This window comes from Strix uralensis, chromosome 4 (assembly GCF_047716275.1).
Source record: "Strix uralensis isolate ZFMK-TIS-50842 chromosome 4, bStrUra1, whole genome shotgun sequence".
Lineage (NCBI taxonomy): Eukaryota > Metazoa > Chordata > Aves > Strigiformes > Strigidae > Strix > Strix uralensis.
In genome coordinates this window covers 50,533,380-50,561,197 of record NC_133975.1, presented here as the reverse complement: position 1 = coordinate 50,561,197, position 27,818 = coordinate 50,533,380, and the positions used below count along the sequence as shown (strand labels likewise).

The 27,818-nt window shown below is 49.8% G+C and overlaps 1 protein-coding gene across 2 annotated transcripts; it reads left to right on the top strand.

Annotated features, from left to right (window-relative positions):
• Positions 1-520: 520 nt before the first annotated feature.
• Positions 521-26,279, top strand: PRAG1 (PEAK1 related, kinase-activating pseudokinase 1). 2 transcript variants are annotated; one of them, XR_012628739.1, is made up of 7 exons: positions 521-586; positions 3,009-3,403; positions 4,787-6,612; positions 15,554-15,711; positions 19,098-19,837; positions 23,350-24,615; positions 26,079-26,279. XR_012628739.1 is itself a non-coding variant. In XM_074866684.1 (6 exons), exons 2-6 carry the CDS (start codon positions 3,047-3,049, stop codon positions 24,385-24,387), a joined length of 4,119 nt encoding a protein of 1,372 aa, XP_074722785.1. In that variant the 5' UTR covers positions 521-586; positions 3,009-3,046; the 3' UTR covers positions 24,388-24,669. The 2 variants fall into 2 exon arrangements, 1 of the variants encoding a protein (XP_074722785.1); XM_074866684.1 differs by lacking the exon at positions 26,079-26,279 and having other exon boundaries at positions 23,350-24,669.
• The last annotated feature ends 1,539 nt before the right edge of the window (positions 26,280-27,818 follow it).

Below are 27,818 nucleotides of genomic sequence, written 5' to 3'. Positions count from 1 at the left end.
ATCCCCTCGGGCTGAACTTCACCGTGTCCTTGTCTGGCGAGGATGAGTGAACAATCTGGCTCCCAGTGTCTTCCAGCTGGGTCCGGGACCGTCCTCAAGCCCGGTGTCGGGAAGTGGGGTGTGGGTGCGCTGGCTGTGTGCCTGCAGTGTAGGGTGCCTGCAGGACCCTATGGGGTCTGTGCGGGGCCGCTGGGATATGTGGGTGCCTGCAGCCCCCCGAGGGGGTTAACACCCACGGGAGATGTCCCTGAGACGGGGCATGTCTGCGTGAGCGCTGCTGGGGCGGGGGGGGGAGCTGGGGGCGTCGCTGAGGGTTGCGTGTGACCCTGCCGCGAGTGGGTGTGCTTTGTGCAAAGGGGAGACACGCGTGTGCGGGGGCAGGGGGGGGGTGCCGCCCTGCCTCCGCCCGGGCTGCTGCCCACGCCGTGCCCCGAGGGGGCGGGCCGGGAGGCGGGGCGGGGCGGGGCGGCCGCTGCCCCCCGGCCCACGCGGGGCCCCGCTTGCCACTCGCCCGGTGGCGGCGGCGGCCGTGGCCGGGCGTAGCGCGGAGGGGAGCGGAGCGGAGCCCCGCGGAGCCGGGAGGCTGGTGAGCGGGGAGCGGCGCCGGGGGCGGGCACCGGGCCTCCGCCTGCCGGGACAAAGCCGGGCGGGGAGGGACACCGCCGCCGCCGCTCGGGGCCGGGGCGGGGCTGCTGGGGGGCCCGGGGCCGTGCCGCTGCCCACCGAGCATGCGGGCGGAGCAGGGCTGAAGTCGGCCTGGGGCGCGCACCGGTCCCGACCGGCACCGCCGCCCGCCCCGGGAGTCCTGCCCGGTAAACTTTTCCCAGTCCCGGTGGACGCCCGGCGCTCCGGAGGGGCCGTCCGGCAGCCGGAGCTGCTCGGTTTGGGGGGTTGGGTTTGGGTTTTTTTTCGCGCCGGAGCATCCTTATGCCGCATCCTAGCATCTCTACCCCAGATAACAGGTCGCCCTTATGCCGGGTCTTTGCCGGTGCCCTGGGAGGCGCGGGGGCTCCGGGGGTGCCTCGGACCCAGCTCCTGGCTTTGGGCGAGCCCGGGGGGGTAGGGCCCGGCCGCCTTCCCCGCGCGGCGCGGGTGGGTGCAGGCCCGTGGCTGGGCGCGGACACGGGGCCGCCCGTCCCGGAGTCTGGGCAGCGGGAAACAACGGCTGCCTCGGCGGCAGATAGGGAAATCCCGGCCTTTAAAAGGCAGTTGGCAGCGCCGGTTATTAAACCAGAGCGAAGAGTTTTTTCTGGCTCCGGTCCCTGCTTTCCTCCCTTTGATTTTTCTTTTTTCTTTGCTGGCTCTCATCAGGACACAAACTTTGGGTGCTGCCGGACGCTGCTTGCTAGATCTGAAAGGAAACAAAGAATAAAATATTTTTTTAAAGATATTTTCCCTGAAAATAATGTTAACCTCCTTGAAGGTGTTGGGGTATGTCCAAGAGTGATTTGCTGTCCTTCTGTTAATTTGGACTCTGTGAAGTCCATGGAAAACCTGTCTAAAACAGTGTCTTCCCTGAGAAGAGAGACATATACCAATCTGATTTGTGAATTCCATTGATATTCCCCTTTTTTCTGCTCTTTCACAAAACAGACCCTAATTTATCAGCTTGCCAGACAGAACAGGTCTGCAGGTACTAATGTTTTAGCTGATCAAAACCTCCCTTCCCTAAAGTAGCATTTGAATTCAGAAGATGCTTGTGGGTCAGTGGCTCTCCCCCACTTTGCTTTGCTCCCCCCAGGCTCTTATTAGTATTTTTTCGCCACGCGGTAAGGTGGCTGGTGGAGAGACTGGCTGGGGCATCTCTGAGCCCAGAGGCTTTACTGAAGCGCAGGCTGATTTAGAGGCCCATGCAGGTGCAAGGGTGTCCATAGCTGTGGCGATGTTGCAGTATGTCCGCATGGAAGGAGCGCTGGTAAATTTTGCTCTTGTGCCATCAGGACTGGGGTGTAAAAGTGCCTGTTCACTCCAGGAGCCTCAAGGAAGGAGCCTCAGTTTGCACTGGGGTCAGCTGGCGGGGAGATCATGACCTGAAGTTGGTTAGATGGGGAAGGACCCTGTGGAGCTGTGCGGAGGAATTGTGTGCCCCGACACCCATAGCAGCCGGCTGCAATTTGCCTCATCTAGTTTTCTGATCTTCTCTTCCCTAATCCACTCAGCTTTGTGGGAGTCCTCGTCTGAAGTATCTCCAAAGTTGTTAGCTCCAGGTAGCTACTGGCGGAGAGCAATCAGACCTGGCCATGCGGAGAGGGGGGGCACAGGAATGCAGGAATGTCTTGTTCCTGGGGCATTTCCTCCTGGGGAAGGAAGATGGGAAGGGATCCTTGTCTGTAAGTAATCCAAGAGCAAAACGTTTCTCCCCTTGCAGACAATGAATCATTTCAGCGAGCTGACGCTCTTATTTGTGGCTCCTGGCAAACCAGATAAGAGCTTTCTGCCAGGCACTTGCTCAAATCGGTGCCAGCCCCAGCCTTGCTGATTGCCTTTCTCTGTTGCACTGGGTGGGAGAGAAGCCTTTGTGTACCACAGCGGTAATCACAGTGGTGCTTCTGGCTGAAGGAAGGTTGTTGTTGGTCCCCTTGGTTACAGTCGACGATTCTGGTCCTTGTATCTCCAGGCTTTTTTATTTTCCAGAGAGAGGATGCCACTCTGGAGAAGGAATTTTTCCTGTCTGGCTCTGCTTGTGGAGCTGTGAACAGCTATTTTCAAGACCTCTTTCCTTTACCCTTGATCTAAACCTTGCACGAGGCTGGTTATACATGCTCATTAAACAAGGAATTAAATCACATAGGAATGCTGCTTGCTTGATGTCTTCTCTGTTACAGAGCTATGCTTAGAAGTTGAAGCTTTTTAAGTGATTGTGTGGGCTTTAACTAAGCTGTGAAAAAAAGCCTTGTAAACAATAAGCCTTTGTGATGAAGGCAAAGTGTAATTATCACCTGTCCTATTAAAAATCTTTGCATTTGGGGGCATACCCAAACTAATCAGACAGTGTTGTGCTTTTCCAGATACCTAGGTGATCTTTAAGAGTGGCTCTGGGGAGCAAATGCAAAATGAGCAGCGGAGGACAGTGCAGAAGACGCAGAGGGCTCTCAGTCTGAGCCACGAGGATTTGAAGATGTCTGCGTGCAGCGACTTTGTGGAACACGTTTGGAAGCCCGGCTCCTGCAAAAACTGCTTCAACCCAAAGACTTCCCATCAGCTGCAAACACCCCCGGACGTGGGAGCTTGTGGTGTGCTCCCGAATGGAGTTAGGACCAAGCCCGAGAGCCTCACGTTGGAAGACGAAGTTGTAAATACTTCCCCTTTCTCAAAGCCAACAATTGCAGTGAAGCCAACTATGATAAACTCAGATGTTTCTGACACGTGGGCGGATGTGAATATGAATGCAGATCTGTCACAGGTAATGATTAATCCAGTCAAAGCATGACTTCCCGTTACTTACCTCTCCTCAGGAGTGCTAGGAATATCTGTGAAAATGGTTTCCTTTCCCTTTGTTTTTCCTTCTGGTCTTCATTCGGGTTTTTAAGCCATATATTGGCTTCTCAAAGTATCTTTGGCTGAAGCTGAATGAGCTGTTGCTCACAAGGCATGTTCCAAAGAGCTTAAAAATAAGTTGTTTGTTTAGGAACTTCTGGATTTTAAATGAGGATGTGGGTTAAAGTTATTTTCCTGGGAAGATATACTGAAAAGAAGTCCTGTCTGGTTGTAGTCTGTCCTAACTGGATCCATGGTCTTTGTGGGTGAGGAAGAAAGTGCCTTACCTTCCTAGCCCAGCTCCTTGGGCTCCCAACCTTTGCCAGAGCAGTAATGCCCTCTGGGTGTAGCACTGCTGCCTGCCTGCAAACTGGCAAGTCCCAGTGGTTTGAGTTGCATCGGGATGGGTGGTTCACTCCTCTCCCTGACCAGTTGGTATCAGCACTGCCCCAGCCACGCAGAGTGAAGCACTGGCTGCTGTCACCCTGCCCTTGGCATAGGTGTGCTCCTCTGTCCCACTCTCAGCCCAGAGGAGAGTCAGGGCTTGCTGGCTCTCTTAGCCTCCCGTTGCTCTCCCTTGCTTCTCTTCCAGGGGTAAAGGGCACAGGAGCGCAGGCTGTGTCTGCATTGTCAGTGGGGTTTGATCTGTGCACGCAGATTTGGCCCCAGGCTGAATTTTGCACTATGGGAGCGGGTTCTACCACCCTGGGACAGGGTGTCACTTCGCAGGCACATGTCACCCTCTGCCTCTCCCACTCCTCCCTTGGCAAGCAGGATGGACCTCCTTCAGATGAAAAGATTTTTTCATACATTTCCCCTCCTGCTCCCCAGTCCCTGCTGCTGAGCATAGCCAAGCTGCTATCCCAGGATAACCTGTGGTAGTCTGTGTCTGTGCTCCGCAGTGTGCGACTCCGAGCAGCAGTGTGAAATGAAACGAAAATAAGCAGACAGAGGTGCAAATATTCCTTCCCTCTCTGAATCTTTAATTACACGGTGATTCACAGACAGGATGACAGGTTGGACATGTTTCTGGCAGCAAACCCATAGAAAGAGAAAGGAGAATGCCTTATTTCAGTGCATTGCCATTATTGGCAATACAAGGATTGCAAATGGTCCAGGAAATAAGACAAGTGTAGTTTAAGTACAAAGGGTTTGCGGTAGTTACTGGTGGGGTGAGCACAGAGCAAAACAGATGGTGAATGCAAGTGGACTTTTCTGTTGAGCTGGGCTTTTTTTTTTTTTTTAAATTTCTCTTTCATTTTGCATATGCACATCCTGACAGTGCGCTTGTCTCTTTGGCCCCTTGCAGGTCAGCTGGGGCATGGTTACTGGCAAACAGCTCCTTCTGAAATCAGGAGATGCACAGCGGATCTGCCTCGACAATTTTGGCAACGGTGGTGTGAGAAAGCCCTTCCTTCACAAACCGCCCAGTGACTGCTTGTCTTGCTGTCCTCCTAGTTACTCCATGGTGGGACTGCGCAGCCTGGAGAGCCGAGTGGAGAGAAATGTCTCCATCCACAGCCTGGTGCTTGTGGGTGAGGTGGGCAAGCAGGAGGACAGAGCCAAAGACAAGTTTGCCCTGCCGCATCGGGCCCCCTGCCCTAATCCCTCCACCTTGGAGGACAGAACCACCAGCAGAAACCCTCCTTCCCAAGCCAGAGAAGGAGCAGCTCTCCCCTTGGAGGGCGACTGCGGTCACCTCTCCTCAGGCTTTGAAAGCGAAGGAGGTGAGTACTGTTCAATCACTGACTGCTGCAGAGAGCACCCCGTCTCGTGGGAGCTGCACTGCGCAGAGGGGAAGGGTGCCTTGTGCAAGAAGGAGAGCCCTGCTCCCAGTGGATGGAGGCAGCGGGATACTCCAGAGATTCCCAGGCCAAGTGGCAGGGCGGTCAAGTTCAGTGAAGAGGAGCGCAGAGCTGTGAACGTGGCCTTCTGCATCACAAAAGACCAGGGTGATCCTCTCCCCTACACCCTGTGTTCAGAGAGAAAAAAGCTGGCTCTCCACACCGAGGCTGCTGCCCTCCCTGAGAGCACGGGGAGCAGCAAGGTGGCTGCCTTTGGTTTGTCCCCGGAGGACGAGGACTTGCCTGTCCCCGGAGAGCTCTCTGTCACTGGAGGCCCCCGGCCTGAGGGTTCGAGCACCCCTCAGCAGGCTCTGGTGGAGCCGCAGCGCCCTCGCCTTGCTGAGCCAGCCCGCGGTGATCCCATCTACGCTGAGAGCACCAAGAGGAAGAAGGCACAGCTGAAGGCTGTTGGCGGACAGGCAAAAGCGGAGATGCTGTCCCGCGGCACTGGCAAGGAGCAAGCCGATGGCATGTGGAGGGATGGCAGCTGGGCTTTGAGTGGTGAGAAGGAATACCAGGACTCCACTGGCCAGGTGGCTGCAAAGATAACTATAATGACAGCGCACACTGAGGATGATCACAAGACAATATTCCTCAGCAGCCCTGACTCAGCGGTGGGAGTTCAGTGGCCATGTGTCAGCCCCACTGCCCACCCCGATTTTGGGACTTCATCACCTGCCATTGAGCCTGGAGAAATTTTTCAAGCATCTGGAAGTGAAAACAGCTCAAGGTTTCATCTGACAGCTCCTTCCAAGACCTCAGTTACTGAGAGTCCAGCCATTCCCCCAAAGATGTCCAAAAACAGCCAGCTGGGCAGCGAGGGGAACCGTGTACCACCAGTAAGCTCCCATGTGGCAAGGTTTGGTGATGACAACAGCCACGATGGAGCTGGTGTTCAGCTGCTGCCGAGGAGCTATAGTGATACAGGTGCCTTTGGGGCGTCCCCTTCTCCATGCACTCATGTCAATGGGGTCTCTGTGGAGGAGTCCAGCAGAGGCTTGGCAGGCTCGTCCTATGACAGGAGGCAGAAATACTACACCCCAGCGTGGACCAAGCAGTGCCGGATAGAGGAAGAGGAGGAGCAGGAGGAGGAGCAGGAGCTCTTAACCCACCCGTGGGCAGTGGGAGCTGAGAATGGAAGAGCTGATGCCAACCTTGTGGATGACAGCCTGATGCTGGAGAGCCAGACTGGGATCAGCAAATCATCGTCCTTCTCCTTTGATTTCCCTAAAGACAAGAGTAATGGTGTGGAGTTTGCACCGCCGCCACCACCGCCAAAAAAGCAGTCCAGGTACAGCCCTGTGAGTGTGTGCATGGTGGTCTATTAACAATTTGCAATGGGGATGTTTGCTGCAGGGATTCATTGACTAAGAGGTGCTTCCCATTCTTTTTTGCTTCCTTTTCTGTTCAAAGGTGGGCTTTCAGGAGTATAGGAGGCGACTGCATGGATGAAAAACCACTTACCTTTTTACTCTGAAAAGCTGTCAGATCTTTGCAAGTCCTGATTCGAATGCCATGTGTACTTGCAAAAGTCCTTCAGGGCTGTAAGGTATGGCCTTGGGTCCCAATATGCAAGAGAGAACAAGGTCCGTGCCTGGGATTGCTTGTGTTTCCCAGCTCAGCTTCATTCTGTCTCGGCACAGTTCCTTGGTGTTGAATAGGATAGAAAATCTGGGGTTGCGAGCTCCTCTTGTAGGTGGAACTGGGCAACTTCTCTTGGTGCTAATAGCAAGGGTCTCTGAAATCCTCATTTTCAGTTTGGGTCTAATGTCTTTTTGCTTTCAAGGTTAACTCTTGAAGCTGCAGTTTCCCAGGGAGGACCCCTTGCCTGCAAGCAGGTAATTGGAGCTTGCCTAACGTGCTCTCATGATGTGCAGTAGCCACCTGGCTTCAGGCAGCCTTCCCCTCACTTCTCTCCTGGAAGTCAGGTTTGCAGGCAGGGCAACAGCAGGCCCTAGAAAACAAATGTGAATAAGGGAGAGCTGTCCATCTGGGAAGGAAGTAGCTCTGCTAAGCAATTAAAAAAACAGGCTTCCGATACTTTGAGTGCATTCAGTATCTGCAGCTGTGTGAATCACAACAAAAAAAAAAAAAAAGGAAAGGAAAAAAAAAAGAGAGAAAATGGAGGAAGAAAAATTGATTTTTTTTCCATGTAACTAATGGATTAGGTTGTCTGGGCATACTGGGGAGGGATACTTCCACATTCTGTGGGTGTTCTGTATGTGCTTTATTGCGTGTGTCAGTTTTGTTACGTGTAACTGTGCATTGCACAACAGATTTGACTCCAGCTCCTTGATTTAAAAGTTGAGAGAAGAAGGGATGGGTGTTTGGAAGAGAACTTGCTCTTGGGGTCCATGGCTTGACCCGACTGATGCGTAGGCATCAGTGACCTCCGGGTTGACACTGTGGTTGAGTTGGCCCATCCTCTGTTTTGTTCTCACACTGAATTTTCCATGTTTTTAGAGTTGGCTATCCTAGGGAATTGGTGTTTTAAATTGACCAAGTGGGGAACAAATTAGGTTTCTCAAGGAGAGGGAAGAGATGAACAAGAGGCTTTAGTTTTCCTTAAAGCTGGGCTTTCTGCTGTGATATTGCATGCCTGCTGCAGTCAAGAGGAAAGAAAAGGTCCACAAGCAAGTAAGCACACAGATGAGCTTTATTGCCTTTAAAATCAAAGAGAACACTAAGATGTGCCTTAGCTTTGACCCTGTGAACTTTCTTTCATGTGGTGTCTCCTATCAGCCTGTGGCTTGGGGTTGTATTTGCCACATGAGGTGGTGTTGAGGCCCAGCAGAGATGATGTGATGCTGTCGAGCAGTGATTATTTAGGAGATGCCAAGCTGCCTGCTGAAAGTAGTCGAGGTCACTGGGCAGGTCAGAAGGGTGGTGGCACTCAAACTCAGCACTATATGTCTCAGCAGCATGTCCCACTTACAGTGGTAGGACCTCATTCTGCTCATGGAGAAGCAGCCCTGCAGAGCCCTTGGTCTGTACTGGGGGCAAGGATGCTTCCCTGGCAGTGTTCGGAGTCTCCTTTCTGCCTTTATGAGGGCTGGGAGTGGAGGCAGGGGGCTCCTTAATGTGTCAGGGTGTTTCCTTGGCTGGGTGACTTGGACCAGCTGTACTCCAAGCCAGGAGCATGCCCTGCTGTTGCCCTCCATATGGAGTTACGATGATCCATCCTGAGGGGCGTGGAGCATTTTCTACTCCTTGGAGGGGCTGTTTCATGCTCCTGGTGTGATCAGGCTGTGCCAACTGTAACAGTTGCTTCTGAGTTATGCTGAAAGCATCCGTGTGCTAGAAAGCCTGTGTGAAAGCGGACAGGGAAACTGAGGTCAGGGAACACATGGCATCCATGACCAGGATCTCTGGCGGAGCCATAAACCCTGCCAGGTGGTTGAGGTAGGTGCTGGCATTGCTCTTACACCCTGTGGCTGTAGGCCATGTGTTGTGCTACAGGTATTTGTCTCCTAAACACCTTGATGCCTGCAGCTGAGCCTTGGGGCGCCTTACTCAAAGAGCATAGCCCTCCATCCAGCCACCAAACCCCTGCGCAGCTGGCCTGAGGAGAGATTTGATCAGATAGCAAGATTTGCAAGCCGTGCAAACCCAGCTGGTTGCTTTGTTTGTTTGCTTTGAGGGTGCTCTTGTTTTTGTCTCAAGCGTGGCTTCTCTATGCATGTCTATGCAGGAACCAGGGTGTTGTTACCTGCTCATGGTGGTGGGAGGGATGGCTACGTGCACAGCTGGTTAAAATCACCATAGCGGGATTGTGTTACCCCGGTCAGTCGTTTGCAGCTTTGGGTCATGACATGACTCTGACCTGGTGCTGGAGGAACATCTCCTCTGGTTTTCCTGGGCTGCAGCCAAATGCCTGAAGAAGGGAGGAGGTCTTCTATACTAAGATGAGTCTGAGACATAGCCATACTTTCCTAGGCCCGGGCAGTCTGTGGGCATGTGTTTGTCCATGATGGAAGAACCATCGATACTTCTGTTATGCTTATGTAGTCCCTCGTAGAGTCAGAGCGCCTCAGCCCAAGATGTTCTCTGGTGGCACAGCTGCAAAGGCTCCTTGGATGGATGGATGGATGGATGGATGGATGGAGATGAAGCCAGCGAAGACCTAGTTGTGGCACAGACTTGGGGTTTGGGGCTTAGCAAATCGGAGTTCATGTCAGCTGCAGGAAAGGTGTGTAACCATCCTTTTTCCTTCTAGGTCTCAAGCTGCAGCAAGGTATTTGATTTCATGCTGGAAAATGAAGCCTGCCTGACTTTCCTAATTAAGCTTAATTGCTCATTTTAAAGAAAACTTGCATGTGTGTTCAAACTAGTTTCAAAGCAGAGAAAGAAAAAGTGTGTAGATTTTGTTGTGTTCATCTTGGCTCTCACAATTAAAAGGGGAAAAAGTTTTTACAAGGTAGGTTCCTGCCAAACACTGAGGAAACTGGTTTTGCAGTAAGTTGTCTCTTAGGATGGCGTAAGGAGTGATTTTGGAGAGTTTTAAAAGTAGGCACAAAAAAGGAAAATAATGCATTTGTGCTTGTTTCGTCCCATATAAAGCTACTCTGGACCTCTTGCGACTGTTTCTTCATACAATCCTTTTCCTGCTTGTTTGAAAGATTATAGATATTTAAGGTTTGATTGTTTTGAAACAGAATGGAAAATGAGTTTAATTACAAGAGGAAAGAGATTGGAAGGTGGTTGGTCTTATTCCAAAAGCTGGGAAGGTAGTTGGCTAAGGAAAGGGCTCACCAGGGGAACTAGGATCCCCAGGACTTGTATGTGCTATGATAATTTAAAGGTTCTTCAGTGTGAAATGCTCGAGTGTGGCCTTCAGTTTCTTGGCATGAGGAATGAATCTTTGCTGAAATTTATGTCTCTCTTATGCAGAGGTTTGGGCTAAATTATCCTCACAGTTCCTTCTAGCCTGCAAAACCTTGACAGTTAATTTATTTCATGTGCCTCTGAAAGAAAGGAAACAGTGATGCTGTTTTGCATCTTGAGCTGTTGGCTCTTGAGCTGTTTTCATTGTAATTAATGCCACCTTCAAAAGGCAGTACTGTAGATAGCTTCTGAAATTTGCTGAATGTACTTGCTTGGTGTAACAAAGGTGTGTAGCACGGCACATCCTGACACCCGCCATCACTGAAAACAGCCAGGACAAATGAGCTTGAGGTGTGCCAAAATTGCATGTTATGGTGCTGCTGCCACTGCTTGTTGCCAGAGGGAACAGAAAACAAGAGCATTACAAAAAACCCGATGATGTTGGGAATTGAATCACCAGGAAAAGAGCCAGGTTTGTTCCTTGCTGGGGAGGTGGTGCTGGCTGGTGGGACTGTGCTGTGTGTTCCTTGCCAAGAATTGGTCTGTGATGGAGCAGTACTGTACCTGAGACAGAATATTCCCCTTTTCTTACCATTCCTGAGGCACTTGTTTCTCTTTGGAGCTCAGTGTCAGGGTGTACCCGGTGACAAAAGCAAACTGGCTACATGAGCTGCCGTGGCAATTACAAATGCAATTGGAAGTCACACGGGTCTCAGGTTTTGAACTTCTCTGTGACCGTGGGTGACAGCAGGGATTTGCTGTTTGGTCTAGGACAATTATTAATAAAATAATAAGGAACTCTGGATGGAGACTATTTAAATACATAATTAATAAGTAAATAAAGCAAAGAAGTGGGGGTATGGCTCAAGCAGGAGAGAGAATCATGCTCCAGGACAGGGAGAGAATACACCTTTTAGATTTCACCTGTGGTTTTTGTCTGAAACTAATCAGGAATTTCTCCTGCTGCTTCTGCCAGTGGATCATTTTTAAAAGGTTGTGAGTTATCAGTCAATCTTTTGGGAGAGTTTGTTTCTTTTAAAATGAAAGTAATTTGCTTTTCTGTGTGTTTCCTATCTTACCACGTAAAAAAGCACAGAGTTGGAAATCTAAATGAGATTTGTTGTCCCCTTCACCACATCGAAGCAAGCAGTGATTTTTTTGACCCATCTACCATCTTAATTCTGCACTCCATCTGAATTTCCCCTTGCATTGCTAGACTCCAGACCCTTGTTTCAACTTGAACTGTGCTTCGTAAAACCTTTTTGGTACAGGGAGGAGAGGTGTAGTCCTCTGGTCAGAGCCTCTTTCCCTCACCTCGATTTTAGTTTCTCCACGTTTCTCAGCTGGTAGCGGAAGGGTAAGTATAAATCGAAGCCTCAAATGTTGTAAGGTCCTGTATGCTGGTTTTTAACTGCCCTGTGTATCCAGGGGAAGATGCTGGAAGAAACAGTGGTGGAGGGAGGAGGAAGATATAATTATTCACGTTTCATGATAGACAAGCATATGGTACAACGGTGCTTCCTCTTGTGTAATAATTATGCCTAGCCATGTGTTGTGTTTGATGCTGTAATGCAGTCTGGCTTTTCTCTCTGCCATGCATTAGTTCCAGTGTTTTATTTTGGGAGGGGATGTCCTGATGACATTATCACCAGACTTCTGGAGTGCGGTTTAGTTTGTGGTGATGTGTGTGTGTTCTCTGTTCTCCTCTGCTTCCTTCCCCTGTTGCATGATTTATAAAGCTCAGCATCTCTGTTATCTGTTCAAGTCCTGTCTTCTGTGCTGAGAAGGAATGACCCTATCCTGCCAGCACAGCAAAGCTGAGAAACCCCTGTGAAGGGGCTGCAGAGCAGGTGCTCCTTGTGATCAGGTCTCTGCTCAGGGGACAGATGCCTTCCAGCATCCTCCACCGCTGCCAACAGACTGCGCGTGTGATGGCTGCTGGAAAGGAGCAAGTGGGAGCCTGGCAGCTCTTGTGTCTGAATGGCCTTCTCCCCGTCTCAAAACCTCCCTGCTCCCTTGCACTTTAGGAAGGTAACCAGATCTGTGTGTCAAGTCTCAGGCAGGTGATTCAAGCCAAAGATGTGCCCGGAGCCCGAGGGATCCCTGGGGCGATATCCCAAGGCATGTGTGTCCGCTGCGCTTAGGGGAGCAGTGCTTTGGTGCCTGTCTCCACTCTCTCTCCATGAAGTGCAAGATGCGCAGTCAGTGATGCTGGAGTCCCGCAACAGCAGCAGCTGGAACCCCAGTATGTTAAGAAATATGATATTAAACACGTGGCTACTGTCTGAATGTGAATCATGGGAAAGACGAAGCATGCCCAGGCTGGATATGCAATGTGGGGCATGGCAAATGATCCAGGTCCCTTTGCAATGTTATAGAACTCCAAACTGTTCTGGTTTTGTTTTTTTTTTTTTTTTTTTTCACCAGACCACTGTTTTCAACCTTGACTTGTTTTAGACAGGACTGTGGGAATCAGGTGGAAAGCCAGCTGGATGAAATTGTTTAGGATGGGAGAACTGGGGAAACGTGAATGGGAAGGGTTGCCTGAATAGGCTGGCATGTTGCATGGCAGATGTTTAGTGTATTTAAAGCCACCAGAAAAATTTGGAGAGCTGTCTTTTTAGGTTATTAGATTGGGAGAACTGACTCTTGTGACCTGTTCTTCATGCACTGGCACATGAAGGAGGCTCTGGTGCTGCTCTTGAAGTTGCTGGTTACATTTAAGGTGCTGAGCGTGGATTTTTGAAATTAAGGTAAATTAACTACTGCTACATCCTTCTGAAGCGGAGTGGAGCTCACAGATGTTACCAAGCCAGTGGGGGGGAAAATCCCAATGATTCCTTCAGGTCTAAGATGGGTTGATGCTCTTTATTTCCAGTATCCTTTAGTGAAAAGGGTGAGATGGAGAATAGCTACCTGGGCCCTTGCAGTCACACATGGTGGAAGGAACGCTAGCAAATCAGGGCAAGTTGGGCTTAGCTGTAAATCAGGATCCCACAGGCTGTTACAGCGATGAGTTGTACAGCTCTTGGGGTGGAATTTTACTGAAATGGGAGAATTTGACCCTAGCAAGTGTTTTCAGTAATTCTTTGGTATAGTGTGTGGTATTTTAATCTGTGCAGGCTGCAGTCTGGGCTTCAAGCAGCTCATAGGAAAAGAGGGAGATGTAAAGCGGACATATTTCCAGGCGGTATTAGCTAGCCCGGTTGTAACATCTGAAACAAGAGCAGGATGTCGTTTAAGCGGCAAACAATTTCTATTTCGGTGTCCCTATTCAGGAACTGCATTTTACATAAGTCACGGCGGTACAGAGAGGAAACGGGGCTCTCTGTACATCTGACCTCACCGCAACGCTGAGCTCGGCAAAGGCAGCAGCCAGCATGGTTCTGGCAGACACTGTGTTGCGCCCAGGTTGCTTGGAGGAATAGGTGTGGCTGCGTGCGGTGGACCTTGGACCCCGCCGAGCAAAGTCCCATCTCTCTCTGAGCGCGGGAATGGTAAGGCAGCTCTGTGGATTTGTGTTTAAGTGATGGGAAGGAAACAGAAAGGCACCAACTTTTCTTGGGGGGAGGGGGGGAGGGGAGGAATGTGTTAGGAAAGCTCTCATCTGTGCAAATCAAGATCTCCTTTCTTGCAAAATCTTCTTCTTTTCTTATGGATTCAAATGCTTCCTTGATTCTTGCCAGGTCAGACAGTACACCCACATGGGTATGCACCCATGCTTTTTTCCCCCCCAAATTACTAAAAGTTAAATGTCTGAGAAAGTTATAGGATAAAGATATATCTTTATAATAAAAGTTAAAAAAAAAAAAAAAAGGATTTAAGTCCAGTTGGTTGCTTTCAACAGCATTAATTGTAACAGAGCTAAAAACCTCAATGTGTCTCTCTCACTCTCTCTTTCTATTTTTTAACTGTGACTTGTGTGGTGCATTGCAAAGTTTTGTAAATCATCCCCAAGGGGCTTGCCGTGGTAAATTCATCACTGGTGCAAGACCAGTGTCTCTGCTGAGTTATACCTGAGGTGGTTTTTAGAGCTTTATTTTCATCAGCCCCTGAGTATTTTTAGACTGAGTCTGCTCAGGCAAATGAGGAAGTCTGGCAGAAGTTTCTTCCGGGCTTCTCATACACTCTGCTCTCCATGTGGTGGTGTGGACATGAGAGTAAGTGCTTTGTCTGGATGGGGAGCAAAAAATTTCTCAATCTTCAAGTAAAAATCACTCATGGCATCTGCTGTGCTTGGAGGTTTTGGAAGAGGAGGGATCCTGTGCTCATGAACAGGGTGCCACAAGAAAACGGTTGTGCATGTCTTTTGGTCTTTTGTTTGTCTTTCTCAGCAGCCATTCAGCCGACTGATTAGGAAACGCCGGATACCTTCCAGCAAGATAGCTGATGGAAGTCCTTTTTCTTTTTTACAAGTCTGCCACTAACCTTTTTACATTCTTAATCAACAATGCATTGAATTTTATCAGCAGATTGGCAGTTTTACTTAAGAAATGTGGACCGATAACCTTCATTTGCTGGCTGATAGAGAGTCTGAACTGTACCAAAGCTAGGAGTGGTTGTGCTCTGATGTGCTGCCTGATTTCAACAGTTTCTGTTGTTTTCCAAGGAGGAAAAAATGAAGAAAATGCAGGGGAAATTCTCTATCTTGGCGAAAGGTCCTGCTTGCCTATAACTGATCATTTAAACCGTGACCTGGGAGGTTATAAGCCCAGTTTATTGTTTATTTATTTATTTTTTTAGGTGGAAGCTGCATGGAAAACTGTAGGTCTTACATTAGATGCTGCATGGTAGGTCCTGACTTTGGCAGATACTTGTTTTCTGCAAAGGCGCTTCTTCTTTCCAAAAGTGTCAATTGTTACTGTGATGCACTGAGGAGATAACAGCTGCTAGGGATGGACTCTTCCACTTATGCCTCTGTCATGAAGGAATTGGGTTCTGACACCCAGCCTCAACCTGCCCTTCTGTAAAATGGGAGAAGTGATGCCACTCACTTCCCCTGAGAACTTTACTGAAGGCAAACACTGATGGGTCCCCACTTCCCAATGTCGGTGGCCAAGATGGGATGTGGTCCATGTGTGCTAGGCAAAGGTGGTGCGGACTGGGGCTGGATGCTATTGGCTCAGTGGTTCTCTGCTCAAGCACATCAGGTTTGTCATGGTGGACTGGCACGGGGTCTGCAAGCCTATAACCTGCTCAGTGTCAGTGGGATGTGATCCCCAGGTGCCGGAGAAGGAAGAAAACTGCCCAGGAATGAGGTGCTGTGGTGTGGTAAAAGACTGCACAGTGTCTGTATAGATGGGCAGGAACCAAGCGAAGGCTGCTTTTGGCTTGAGTCTCCATGCAGAAGTGCATGCAGGGTATTTTTTGCCATCTGTCTTCTGACTCTTCTCTTTCACTCTTTCTAGGAATGCTCTGAAAATGAACCCGAATAATGCTGAGTTGGAGAGGGTCAGCCACAGCTCTGCCGAGAGCCTCAGCCCACCTTTCAGGAGCGTCCATGTCAGCTTCACAGCTGGCTCCACTGACAGCCTCGACTCGGACACACAGACCGGCAGTGATGGCAGTAAGTAGCCATTGGGTGTGGGAGAGGTAACATCGGACCTGAGGAAGGAGTTACCTTCATCCTGAGGCCCACTGGTGGGGCAGGATCTTCAGAGCAGGAATCATGAGGGTCCAATCACCTAGTTTCCCCAGCAACACTTCATCTGTCCACTTCTCCTACCCTTCTGCCTCTTGATGCACTTAGGATGAATGTGGCAGAGTCAGGACAACATCATGGACTTTCTCCTCTTTTATTTGGCAAGTGCCAAAATCATTCATCCTGTACCTCTCCTCTTGTCTGGATAAAACCTCCATCTGAAAGCAGTTGTCCTTATCCTGCTTGTGCTTCATATGTTGCATGAGGTCACAAGTAGCCCTGCCATAGAAAGTCCTCCATAGATTTGAGAATTTCCAGAAGGCCTCTTGTGCTAGAGGTGATCTCTCCCTCTCATTGTGTTCCCAGTTATTTCTTGAAGGGGAAAAAATCTGCCTGCACTCGTTTAACTGAGATTAAAAAATACTTACTATGAAGTCACTTTTTTCATCAGTGCGTAACTTAGACATGCACTAACGTGTTCAGCAGCTCAGAAAGTATTTCCTTCATAAAAGCAACCTTCGTGTAGTGGAAGTTCTGTCTTTCCAAGAGCAACAATGTGCAGCAATAAAATTAAGAGCCAGAGCTCTGGAAACTCCATTTTTTCCACTGCTAACTTGGACTCTGAGAGTGATACCATGCCAGGAAATTGTACAGGGGGGAAGAAACACTCACATATGTTGGATCTTTACTTGCTGGGCACAGAAGCAATTTGCTGTCAAAAATGATATGGGACAAGAGGATTTTTCTGCCTCCACTAACAGAAGCAACTGTTTCAACTCATCTCGGGAAAGATGAGTTTTTAAATGAATAACCTAAATGCAATTTTTCTTGCTGATGCAAGCAAGAATCTATGCAGTCAATCACTGAGTGAGGTGGAGTCAAATTAATTGGCTATACTGTCAGATGCTAAAATATGAAGTGGAGGGAGCTTTTAAACCCTTGACATGCAGAAGGCCTCCACTCCAAAGGTGCAGAATACTGTTAGGAAAGTTGTGAAAGGGTTTCATTCGTTACCCTGTGCTTGGGACAGAGCCCAGCAGCACATAAAAAAAGTTAAGAGCAGTTTGGCATTTTTGGGATAGGCGTGTGGACCAGTTGCCAAAGCTTCCAGTGCTGACATTTGTTCCATAAGTCTCTGTCAACTATATCTTGTCTCTCGAAATGGGGATTCAGCTGCATGTCCTAGCAGAGATGCCTCTGTTGAGTTGCTCTTGGGTTGCATGCTGAAGAATTTCTCTTGCCTATATCCTCTGTCAAAGCCCCTTGGACTGGAAGTAGCAAGAGATGTCATGCTGAACAATCCCTGCCTCTGGGTTTTAGAGGATCTTTCTCATGGACCCGGCAGGGCATGGTGCAGATGTCTGGGTCTTCATATAAGGTTGGGGCATGCATCTCTGTTGAACTATGGGCTTCACGGTTAACTGTGCAGCTGCAGAGCGGCTGAAACTGGAGAGCAGTCAATTGCTCAGCAACTGGGTGTACAATGCAGGCAGACATCTGGGGCAAGCGCCTAACAGGAGTCAGATAGTTCTGCACCCAGGAACTGGGGCAAAAGAGATGTGTGGTGATTCACAATATTTCCTCCAGAGCTGTTTCTGAGCATGTTGTCAGAAATGGGGTACCAAAACTGCCTTGCATGGGAAGCTCATCTTCTGCAGAAGCCGAAATCAGTGCTGCTCATTCCTGGCATGTCTCTCAATGCTGTTGCTTGGGATGGGATATATTGCAGCAAGAGGATACAGGCAGCCGTGGCAGTGGAGTGGACAAATGCAAATTGATGTCATGCTACCAAACACTCTGGTGGTGAGGGACTGGCATCCACTCTAGTAGCTGAGATCTGAGGGACCTGCCCTCACCTTGTGCGGTCTCAGGTGGTGACCAGCTAACAGGGATTGCTGTCCTGGCACAGCCGGTATGGCTTTGCACCTGCATGTGACATGCCAGGACAGGCTGAGAGCTCAGGGATCCGAGCCCCTGCACTTGGAGGTTGTGCGTGGGAGCTGGTGAGTCACTAGGGTTGTGACGGAGACAAGTGCCTGCTATGGGCTGACATGCAACTGCCCCAGGGCGTTCCTGTGGAGCAAGCAGAAAGCCACTCTGAGGAAGTGCCTGCTGGCAGCCGAACCTTCACCAGCAACCTTGTGAGGAGGAAGGATGGCTTGCTATCACTCCGCAGCTTTGGAAGCTGGGTTCAAAGAAAACAATAGATCCCACTATCTGCTGAGCTTGCTTGGAGCAAAACCCCACCATGCACCTTTCAAAGTCTATACTTGCATGCAAGGTGTTAGCAGAGCTCAGGTTTATCAAGAGTCCCGCCTGTCATTCAAGTGGTGTAGAAAATTCCCTGAAATAATTATGTCTCTTCTTTTAATTTCCCCTGCAGACTCCTCCACTCCTCATTCATTCTGTCTTTGTGACCTGAAATTATTGCTCTTTGTTTCAATGTCAAATCATCTTTTTTTCCTTTTTTTTTTTCTTTTTTTTTTTTCCCCCTCCCCTTCTTCCATGACTTGCAACTGTATTACCTGTCTCCAGTCTGGCCAGGGTATGAGAACAGCTGCCACAGCTGCCTGAAATGAGGCAGCCATCCCATGCAGATGGCACATGGAGCTGCTTGGGGTTTAGGGTATGTAGTGGGGCCAGGCTGCCCTCGAGCAAAGAGGTCTGGCAATAAGCTAGGCGACAGGCAATGGCGGGGAGGCCAGATTTTTTCAGGAGGATGGAAATTGCCAAAATCCCAGATCTTGCCCAGTGACCCTTACCCAGTGTGAGGCAGAGACAGGTTCAATGTATTTCTTGGGCTGCTCTTGTATGGCCAGAGGGCCAGAGCTGTGTAGTGTGAGTCACTCCTTATCACGCTGTGCTGCTGAAGCACTGGGTGGCAGCTCCCATGTGAAAGAGGCTGTGTTTAAGACATTGTCCTCATATCCCAAGTGCTTCATTCTTACTTCCCTGTGGATGATGTCACAGCTTAAATATTTACCCTCTACTAGCTTTTTACTACTGTGTAAGCAATTCAATGGGGAGTGGTTTCAGATGGGGTGGGGGGGCATTTCTCTAGGTGGCTGGTTGCAGCCTGCTTTGCAAACCTGCTGTGTTAAACTGGATTAAATCCCTTTAGTGAAGCTTTGCAGTTGTAAATAGACGAGGACTGTATGCTGGGTTCAGAGGTAACCTGGCTTGCTGCTTTGTTCCCAGCCAGGACCCTGGGAGAGGTAGCCCGTGGGGGTGGCAGGGACATGGAGAGGGACCTGTGCTCCCAGCCTGCAAGGGCCGCTCATGGCATCTTCTTGTGTGTCGCTGTCTCCTAGGGCGCTCGTCTGAGCCGAACCACTCGCCCCCTCCAGCTGAGAGCCAAGTGTTTCCCCCAGTCCCTTTCCTTCCTGCCTCTGGTGAGGATGGTCCCTCCTCTGCCCCCAGCTGCCCACCCCCTCTGCCCCAGAAGAAGACAGTGAGCAGAACAGTGTCCTCCCCAGATGGCTTTTTTGGGGGACAGGCATCTTCAGGCAGAGCAGCCGGTGCTGCCAGCCCCAGACTGAATGTCAGCCACTCTGAGACCAATGTCTGCCTCCAAGAGGAGCCTCCCTTCATCCACCCGGCGGGCCTGGGGGGCCGCCCTGGCACCTTCTCCTCCTCCGAGTCCCTGGAGAAAGGCTCCAAAGGAAATGGCTACTGGGGCTCAGCCACTGGCAAAAGCACAGGGGCTTGCGTCCCCAGCAGAAACCTCCAGTCCCTCTCCTCCTCTCAGCTCAGTGTGTCCAGCCAGGTGTCATCGGGCTCCACCCTCCAGCTCCACAACCTCCTGAGCAACATTGACAGCAAGGAGGGGGTGTATGCCAAGTTGGGGGCCCTCTATGCCGAGTCCTTGCGCCGCCTGGTTGCCAAATGTGAGGACTGCTTCATGCGGGAGCAGAAGAATGAGCTGCACTTCAGCGAGAACAACTGGTCGCTCTTCAAGCTGGCATGCAACAAGCCCTGTTGTGATTCAGGGGATGCGATATATTACTGTGCCACCTGCTCCAAGGACCCTTCTACCACCTATGCTGTGAAGGTAAGCCCACACCCAGGAGGTATCCAGGCTTATCTCCATCTTCCACTTGGGAGGATGAGGTAAAGAGCTGCAGGGTCGAAGGCTGTGTGGGAGTCCACAGGTGAGCTGGGACTGAACCTTTGAGCTGCTTTTTCCCCCCTTCTGGTGTATGGATTTGAATGAAAGAGGGGGAAGCAGTCTTAGTGGTATGCCTTTGAGAAGCACCATCAGCACACGATGGCCTGTTTTCTCTGCTTGCCTTTCTCACAGGTGAAGTTTGGCAAGCAAAACCCCTTCCAAAATTGCCACTTTCCCCCTACTGCTTGCAAGGGTTAATTTGGAGTAGTTTTTGTTGTAACAAATGCCAGTCAGATGCTTATTGCTGCAGACTAGTAGGGTCTGAAACCCAACCAGTTTCTCTCAAAAAAATCTTTGTGCAAATACTCTGTTGCAAACTCAGAGGCATTTGCCTCTGATGACACAAGCTGATGAAAGGCTGTCCAAAACCCAGCATTTTTGCCTCTGCCTGCCTTTTAAGTGGAAGGTCTGACCCAGAAACCATAAGAGTGCTTATATGATCCTGAAACTACAGGCATTAAGATATTGCAGATCTCAATTAAACAATGTGAGGCTGACCCAGACATGCTGTGTAAGGTCAGCTCTGAAATATTTTCCTGTAACTCCATGGAATCTATGTTTGAAATGGAAACTTGAGGTGCAATAGTTCAGCTCTTTGAAACCTGGATAAGTAAGCTTATCCAACCTGTTCCATGGACATCCCATGGATTTTCAGTTCTTGACCCATATTACTACTTGAATACAGAGCCTTTAATTTCTATTCTGACTTAACCCTAGGGGCATATCATTGTTGCTTACTTTTCAGGTTGTTTTCAAAACCTAAAGTAATTTCCAAAAAAGCACTGTCAGAGATGCATTAAGCAGGAAAAAAAACCAAACCACACAAAAAAACCCTCTCTGCTGAGTCGATTCCATGATTATGAACCCCAAGGGGATGTTTTACTTAAGTGATAGCTTTAAAGCCAGTTCATATTCTAAAGGATGTACAGTCAACCCAACAGGGGGGATGTAAATAAACCGAATGGAGTTAGATGAGATCTTGCACCAGTACCCTAGTCCAGCACTCAGAGCTGCAGCTTCTCTTGTGTCTTATACCAAAATTCATTGCAACTTTCCTCCTGAAACCTGAGAACTGTGTGGTGAACTAACTGGTGTGCTCCTTTTCAATCTGCGGTTCTCTGTGGCACGCATATACCTTTGCTTTTGCCTGCCGTGTTAGGTGGGGTTCAGAGACTTGGCTCTATGGCTGTAGTGCATGAATTCTTGCCAAGGCAGAAACAGCACATTTCAATCTCTTAATGGGACTGCAGTTGTGCCCCTGCATGTGATGTGGGCTTGCTCTGTGCTCTCGGTATGCTGCAGAGTGCCTTAACAAAGCCAAAACCACTCCCAACAGGGCCATAGTCTGTGCCAGCATAAAATGAAGTTGTGCATGTGTTTACACATGTGCATCTATACACCTTCTGCAATGTTCCTGTGTGCCACCTTCTTTTTGGTAGCCAAACTAGAGAATAATCGTGAAACTTTACAACTGGCTAATTCCTAGCTGCCCCTCCTGGCTTCTGGTACAGATTTTCTGACATGAAAGAGATCACAGACCTGTAGTTAAAATTAGACTTGAAGAGCTCAAAATGGGCAGAGGATCTGACCTCAGCCAAGGAGCCTGCTGAGGAGCAGGAGCCAGTTTGGGCTGTGCACAGGCAGACATGGCTACGTATAAAACAGTTAGGAGCCAGGCTTACATGAAATGGCTTTAGAGTAATTAAGCCAAGGTACGCTCCACACCTTGGCTTCTTTCTTCACTTAAAAGATGCATGACTAAGCCAGCCCCAGGCTCCTACTTGGGGCTTGTTGCATGAAGGATCCCTCTGGTACAGCCAAAGTCATGAAGAATGGCTGGCCAGGGAAGATCTCCCTGTCTTCATTTGGTTGCAGCTATTCTCCCAGAGACTCCTCTCTCACAGGACTTTCTCCTCCTTTTCCTAAGCCTTACACATCTTCCCTGTGTGGGGAGGAACAAGCAGGCTTGTTCAGCAGACGGCTGGAAGGTCTTCTCTGCCTTTGGGGCTGGAAGGGCTCCTCTGCCTGTGTCCTGCTGCATTAATCTGCAGTCTGCCTAGCTCTCCAAAGCTTGTCTTTCCACAAAATAAGCATGCAACCATGGCAGGGTATTTTTGTTTAGAAAAGGGAAGACAATAGGGATTTGAAATGCCCCATCTATACAGTATCGTCTCATCTGAGTGAATTACCTGCAAATGCCTAGATTCAGACCCTTGCTAGAGTAATACAAAAGAAGCCCACTTCTCCAGCTCCTCTCTATTCTTGCATTTATTTTAACTCAGAGGCAAAATTGATTTCTTGTCCAATTTTGCACGCATGCTGTGACTGGCAGTGGCACGCTCCAGGGTTTGAAACCTTTTATGCTGAGTTTCAGCCTGTTGCTGATTCCTGTGGGTGAGCTATAAATAAATCACTAAATAAAATTTTTCTTAAAAGTGTATAATAGAAACGCCAGAAGGCCCCATCCATAAGCTAATGGATAGTCTTTTATAATAAACTTGAGTTTGAGTTTATTTAGTCTTTAATGCAGTTATAAAGCTAAAATACAGAAGAAAATGAAGGTAAGTCATGTGGGTTTAAGAGAATCCAGATTATAAAATGCTATTTTCCCTTGAGTTTGCTGTACTCTCACTTATTTCTAAGCCTGTTGTTAGCTCCCACTTTCTCTCTGGTGTTTTATTCCCTGTGCTAGTAAGTACAGCTTGTTGCTAGTTCCTTGCTTCTTCTAAGCTTGTTGCTTAGCCATTGATCAGGGGTTTCAGAGTAGTTGCTGACACAAGGAGGTGGAGTGGTTGAGGAGGATGTGAAAGTGGCTCCAGGGCTTAGGACCAGAGGAGGGTTAGGTGGGAAGAAAGTGCTGGAGGTCTCTGTCCACCCCTCACCCCAAACAGGGCCACCCTCACAGCCACATCACATAGCATAGGGCCTCATCCAGGCCCTCCATCCAGAGATGGAGATGGCTCATCTTCTGCCACAGGCTTTGCTTTTCCCTCTGCAGAATGTGTCCTGGGTTGCAGGGGGGAATCTTTATGACATCCGTGATGTAAAAGCTATGTCATTTCTGTCAGCAATGAAACAAAATCTCCAGAAGTTACTCATGGGAGGGCTACCTTCCTCCTTTCCAGTAAATACTGGGCATTGCCTGGCAAAGGAAACATGCCCAGAAATGCAACCCAGACATCTGGTTATCAAGGTTGGGGTGTTGCAGGACAAGAAAGATCCTCAAGCCAGGAGATAGTTTAAAAGTACTAAAGGGGCCAGTGCACACCCTGCTTCTACTGATGTCTTCCTTAGCATTTGCAAATCTCAGCTTAGGAACCCATCTCTGAACTTCTGGTCTCTGCCCTGTCTCTATCACTGGCTGATGAGACTTTACTTTTGGTCTCTCCTCACAGATTTGTAAAACGCAGGAGTCCAAGGTGGCTGCTTCGTACTGCAGCCCTGCAGTGCCAGTCCATTTCAACATCCAGCAGGACTGTGGGCATTTTGTGGCCTCTGTACCCTCCAGCATGCTGCTGGCCTCAGATGTGGGGAAAAGCATGTCTGGGGATGGCCTCCATCCCTCCCGCACTGCCAGTGAGCATGACTGTGTGGTAGTCATTACCCGGGAGGTGCCGAGCCAGACCACTGCCGACTTTGTGAGGGACTCAGTGGTGTTGCACCAAGCCAAGCCTGAGCTATATGAACGTCGCGTTTGCTTCTTGCTCCTCCAGCTCTGCAATGGCCTGGAGCATCTCAAAGAGCATGGCATCATCCATCGTGACCTGTGCCTGGAGAACCTCCTGCTTGTCCCCTGCAAGCCCCCCATGAGCTGTGTGAAAGCCAAAGATGACAAACACTTACCCCGCCTCATCATCAGCAATTTTTTGAAAGCCAAACAGAAGCCAGGAACTGGAGACTCTAAACTGAAGAAGAGTCAGGCCCGGCTGGCCCCGGAGATTGTGTCAGCTTCTCAGTACAAGAAGTTTGACGAGTTTCAGACTGGTATTCTCATCTATGAGCTGCTGCACCAACCCAACCCTTTTGAGGAGAAGGTGCAGCTCAGGGAGCAGGAGTACAGCCCCGAGGACCTCCCTGCTCTGCCCAGCCTGTCCATCTACTCCCGGGGGCTCCAGCAGCTGGCCCACCTGCTACTGGAGGCAGATCCCATCAAGCGTGTGCGGATCACTGAGGCCAAGCGGATGCTGCAGTGTCTGCTTTGGGGGCCTCGGAAAGACCTCACCGAGCAGCCCCTCAGCCATGAGGAAGCCCTCCGCCGGGTGCTTCAGAACTGGGTGGACATGAAGCGTGCCCTGCTCATGATGAAGTTCGCAGAGAGGGCTGTGGACACAGAGCGGAGCATTGAACTGGAGGACTGGCTGTGCTGCCAGTACTTAGCGTCTGCTGAGCCGGCCTCCCTCTCACACACATTAAAACTGCTGCAGCTGCTCTGACCTTGGATGTGTCTCAGAGGCAGCTGAGGGCTCCTGGTTGCCTTGCGGCTGAAGGTACACAGCCCCTTTCTATGTGAGAAGCTTGAATTTCAGCTGCGAACTCATGTTCAGCTGCCCCACACTCCAATCAGAGTGCACAAGACATGTTTAGTACCCTCAGCACCGTTAGTTTGCAAGCGGGCAAAACTGGGAACCTACCCCTCTTTGGGGTTTTTTTTTTTTGGTGTGGTAAGTCTGTGGACTAATAAACTCCTGCCTGCGTGTGTGCATGTTTCTAATGAACTCAATCTATGTGAGTTGATTTTTTGATTTGTGGGACAGTCCTTTGATCCCCACCTCTCAGAAAGCATCAAAGCCTTTTTGCCTGGGAACACCACCACTCTCCAGAGTGGGTGGCAGGGATGAAGGGTTGGCTGCTTCTCCTGGGGAGCAAGAGCAATTCATGTAATGCTCCTTTGCAAGGGAGAAGCATGAGGGGCTTTTAAATTCACATATTTCATGGGGTTTGGCATCCATTTTGCTTCTCATTTTAAAAACAAAAATTATGGCTTGTTTCTGTGTATCAGCTGTATTTTCCACTGTGGGCAATTCAATATCAGCTGCCTATTACCTTCATTAGATACTAATACAGCATGGCTTTCCTGTCTAGTGGTGCAGCTGTGCAGGCTGTTGATTGTGAAAGGGTGAGAGAGAGCCCAGGATGGGTCTGCTCATGAGGATGATGCTGCTGCATGCTGGGAATTACCCCTTGTAAAGTTAATGAAATGGAAAATCCCCAATTCACCTCCAAGGCCTTGGGGGGGAAGTCAGGGCCAGGTTGCTTTGCTTTCCCCCCTTCACCAGGTAATTGACCTGTCCCTTGTGTCTAGCATTTATTTAGCCCCTTTATTGAGAGATGAGCTGGCATGTGAAAGAGGCCAGGGCCACTGGCCTGTGGTCTGGGAGGGTCTTATTGCTGCTGGTGTTTGAATTAGAAATGCATAGGGCTGGGTGCATGGGCGAACATGCTCCTCCAATAGATGCACTGCAAGAGCAGCACGATGGAAGAGGGAGAAGCTGTCCTGGCTCCCTCCAGCCCCTTTCCCTCCATCCAGACATATAGCAGCCACTCGGCTTGGTAGAGAGGCCGTGCTGCTGCTCAGAAAAACTGATTTTCCAAAATGTTGTGGGCTGCTTTTACTCTTCCACTCCAACACAAGGCAGAGATGAGCAACCTTGCTCCTGGCACCAGTTCTGCAGCCTTTGGAGAAGGAGAGAGCCCAGTGTCAGCTTAGCTGAGACAGGATGTCACTAGCTGAGCTATCCCCCTCCCAGCTCAAAACAGGGAGAAATTCATGACCACCTTCCCCCAGTCTTGCTTCACCTCCACATCCAGCCTGCTCTTTTGGGGGAATTTTAATTCCCCAGGTTTTGTGACGCTTCATATACTTTCTGTGAATCTCTTCCAGGCTTCTTACCTGGATTTTTTTTTTTTTAATCTGTTTGGCTATGGTTGCTGCTGATGGGAGGGGATGGTTCCTTGGCTGGGCACCCATTTGCAATGAATTTCCCCTGATCCCCTTAGGGAGGAGGCTGTGCACGTCCCTGCCTGCTGAAAGAATGTGGGATGGCTCCAACTGTGGCCGCTGGGGATTTTTTTATACACTGGCTTCCTTGCATCTGACTCTTGGGTCCACTTCCCTCCAACATAGGTGGCAGGAACCTTGGCTTGGGAACCACTGTCCCATGGACCATCCTGGATACATCGTCCTGGAAAGTCTGGCCCTGATGCATATGCTTTCACATGAGCCAGCGGAGTGATGAAACAGCTGGAAAACCTGCCTGAAGGAGCCCAGCATGTTTTTCAGAGATAAGATGAAGAGATGACTCAGTTTCTAAGCATGGATATAGGGAACAGTTGGAGGCAGCTCTGCAGGACAGCGCTGAAGGAGTCAGGGCCTGGCCATGACAAATCCAAGCTGTGCTTGGCAACAGGGAGATTATATGTGGGGCAAAATGGCTTGCAAGGCTTGGGCTGATACCCAGTGGGAGTCAAGAAGTAGCCAAACATTCAACCAACGCACAAAAAGCAAGGTTGGATCCATTTTGCATGCTGAGTTTCAGTTTAGTGACAAACACTGATACCAGTATTGTCACAGGGCCTGCACAGTGTGGGATGTTAAGCTGATCAAAATGTTCTCCGTTGAGCCTGGGCACTTAAGACTGCTTCTGATGTTGGTCCTGGTACCCTGCAACAGCATGCCCAGCAGAGCAAAGGCCAACAATAGTATTGTAGCATTTTCAGCTGTATTATTTTGAGATTTGGTGGGTGGCTTATTACTCTTATATAAACAGAAACTCTTAGCTCCAAGCTTTCCTGATACCTTCTCCTATGGTAGCTCATGCTTCTTCTCCAGCCTAAACAGTCCTAGGTCAGTGCATGAACTGGAGAAGTGCATTAGGGTTTCTGCTGTGTATCTTTGTGGGGAAGTGACATCTAAGCCTCGGCTGAGTGCTGCAGCTGAGTCCAAGGACTTTGCTGGTTTACTCCCCCTTGCCTGTGCTGTCTTCAGCACACCATAGGCAGTAAGCCCCTTTTCTTAGCAGGCATTCTTGCCCCCATGCCCAGAATCCTCTACAAGAATGGTGGAGTGAATGGATCATCCCTCTTCTCTGTGTGGCAGGGGACACAGCTGACCCCGCACCCTGGGGGCCAAGCACTTGGTGGAGGGGTGGGTATTGCAGAACATGTCTAATTGGGAACACAGTCTGGGGTCCACATGCCACAGTGGACAGTGCTGAGGAGCAATTGCTGGAGGAACACCACAGACCCATGCATCTCTGTAGTACTGCTGGGTGGGGAAAGGGGTGTTTCTTGTGCTTCCCCCAGACAGACTGCCAGCCCCTTTCCCTGTGCCCAGGCTCGCAGTGGTCTGTGTGCACAAGAAGGGTGGCAAGGCAGCTATCTGCCAGTGCCTGCTCTCACCATGGAGGACAGATAACCAGAAGCTGCACACAGTTGCTGACTGGTGCATTTGTAGCATGGATGAGTTTGGTGGGGAGGTTGTGTGCTTCCTACGTGAGATGAGGCTGAGACCCAAAGCCCCAAGACAAACACTGGGCAGGCAGTGCTGCTAGAATCCCTCTTGCCCAGTGGTCTGGTGACCTCGCATCTCTGCTTCAGAGCATCTCTTGAAGCTGGGGGTTATCCCAGGAGTGAAAACCAACCTGGTTTTCCATAGATGCTGTTATATGAGATTGCTTGGCCAATAGCACTTCTCACCCTTCATGCTCACATGTGCAGGGACATGCTCCACCGGCTGCACAAGTTAGTCCAGAACAAGCTCAGTTCTGCTTCAGCTTGAGAGGTGGGCCTGTGCAGACCTCATGAAGCTCAACAAGGCCAAGTGTAAGGTCCTACACACGGGGTCAGGGCGATCCCAAGCACAAAT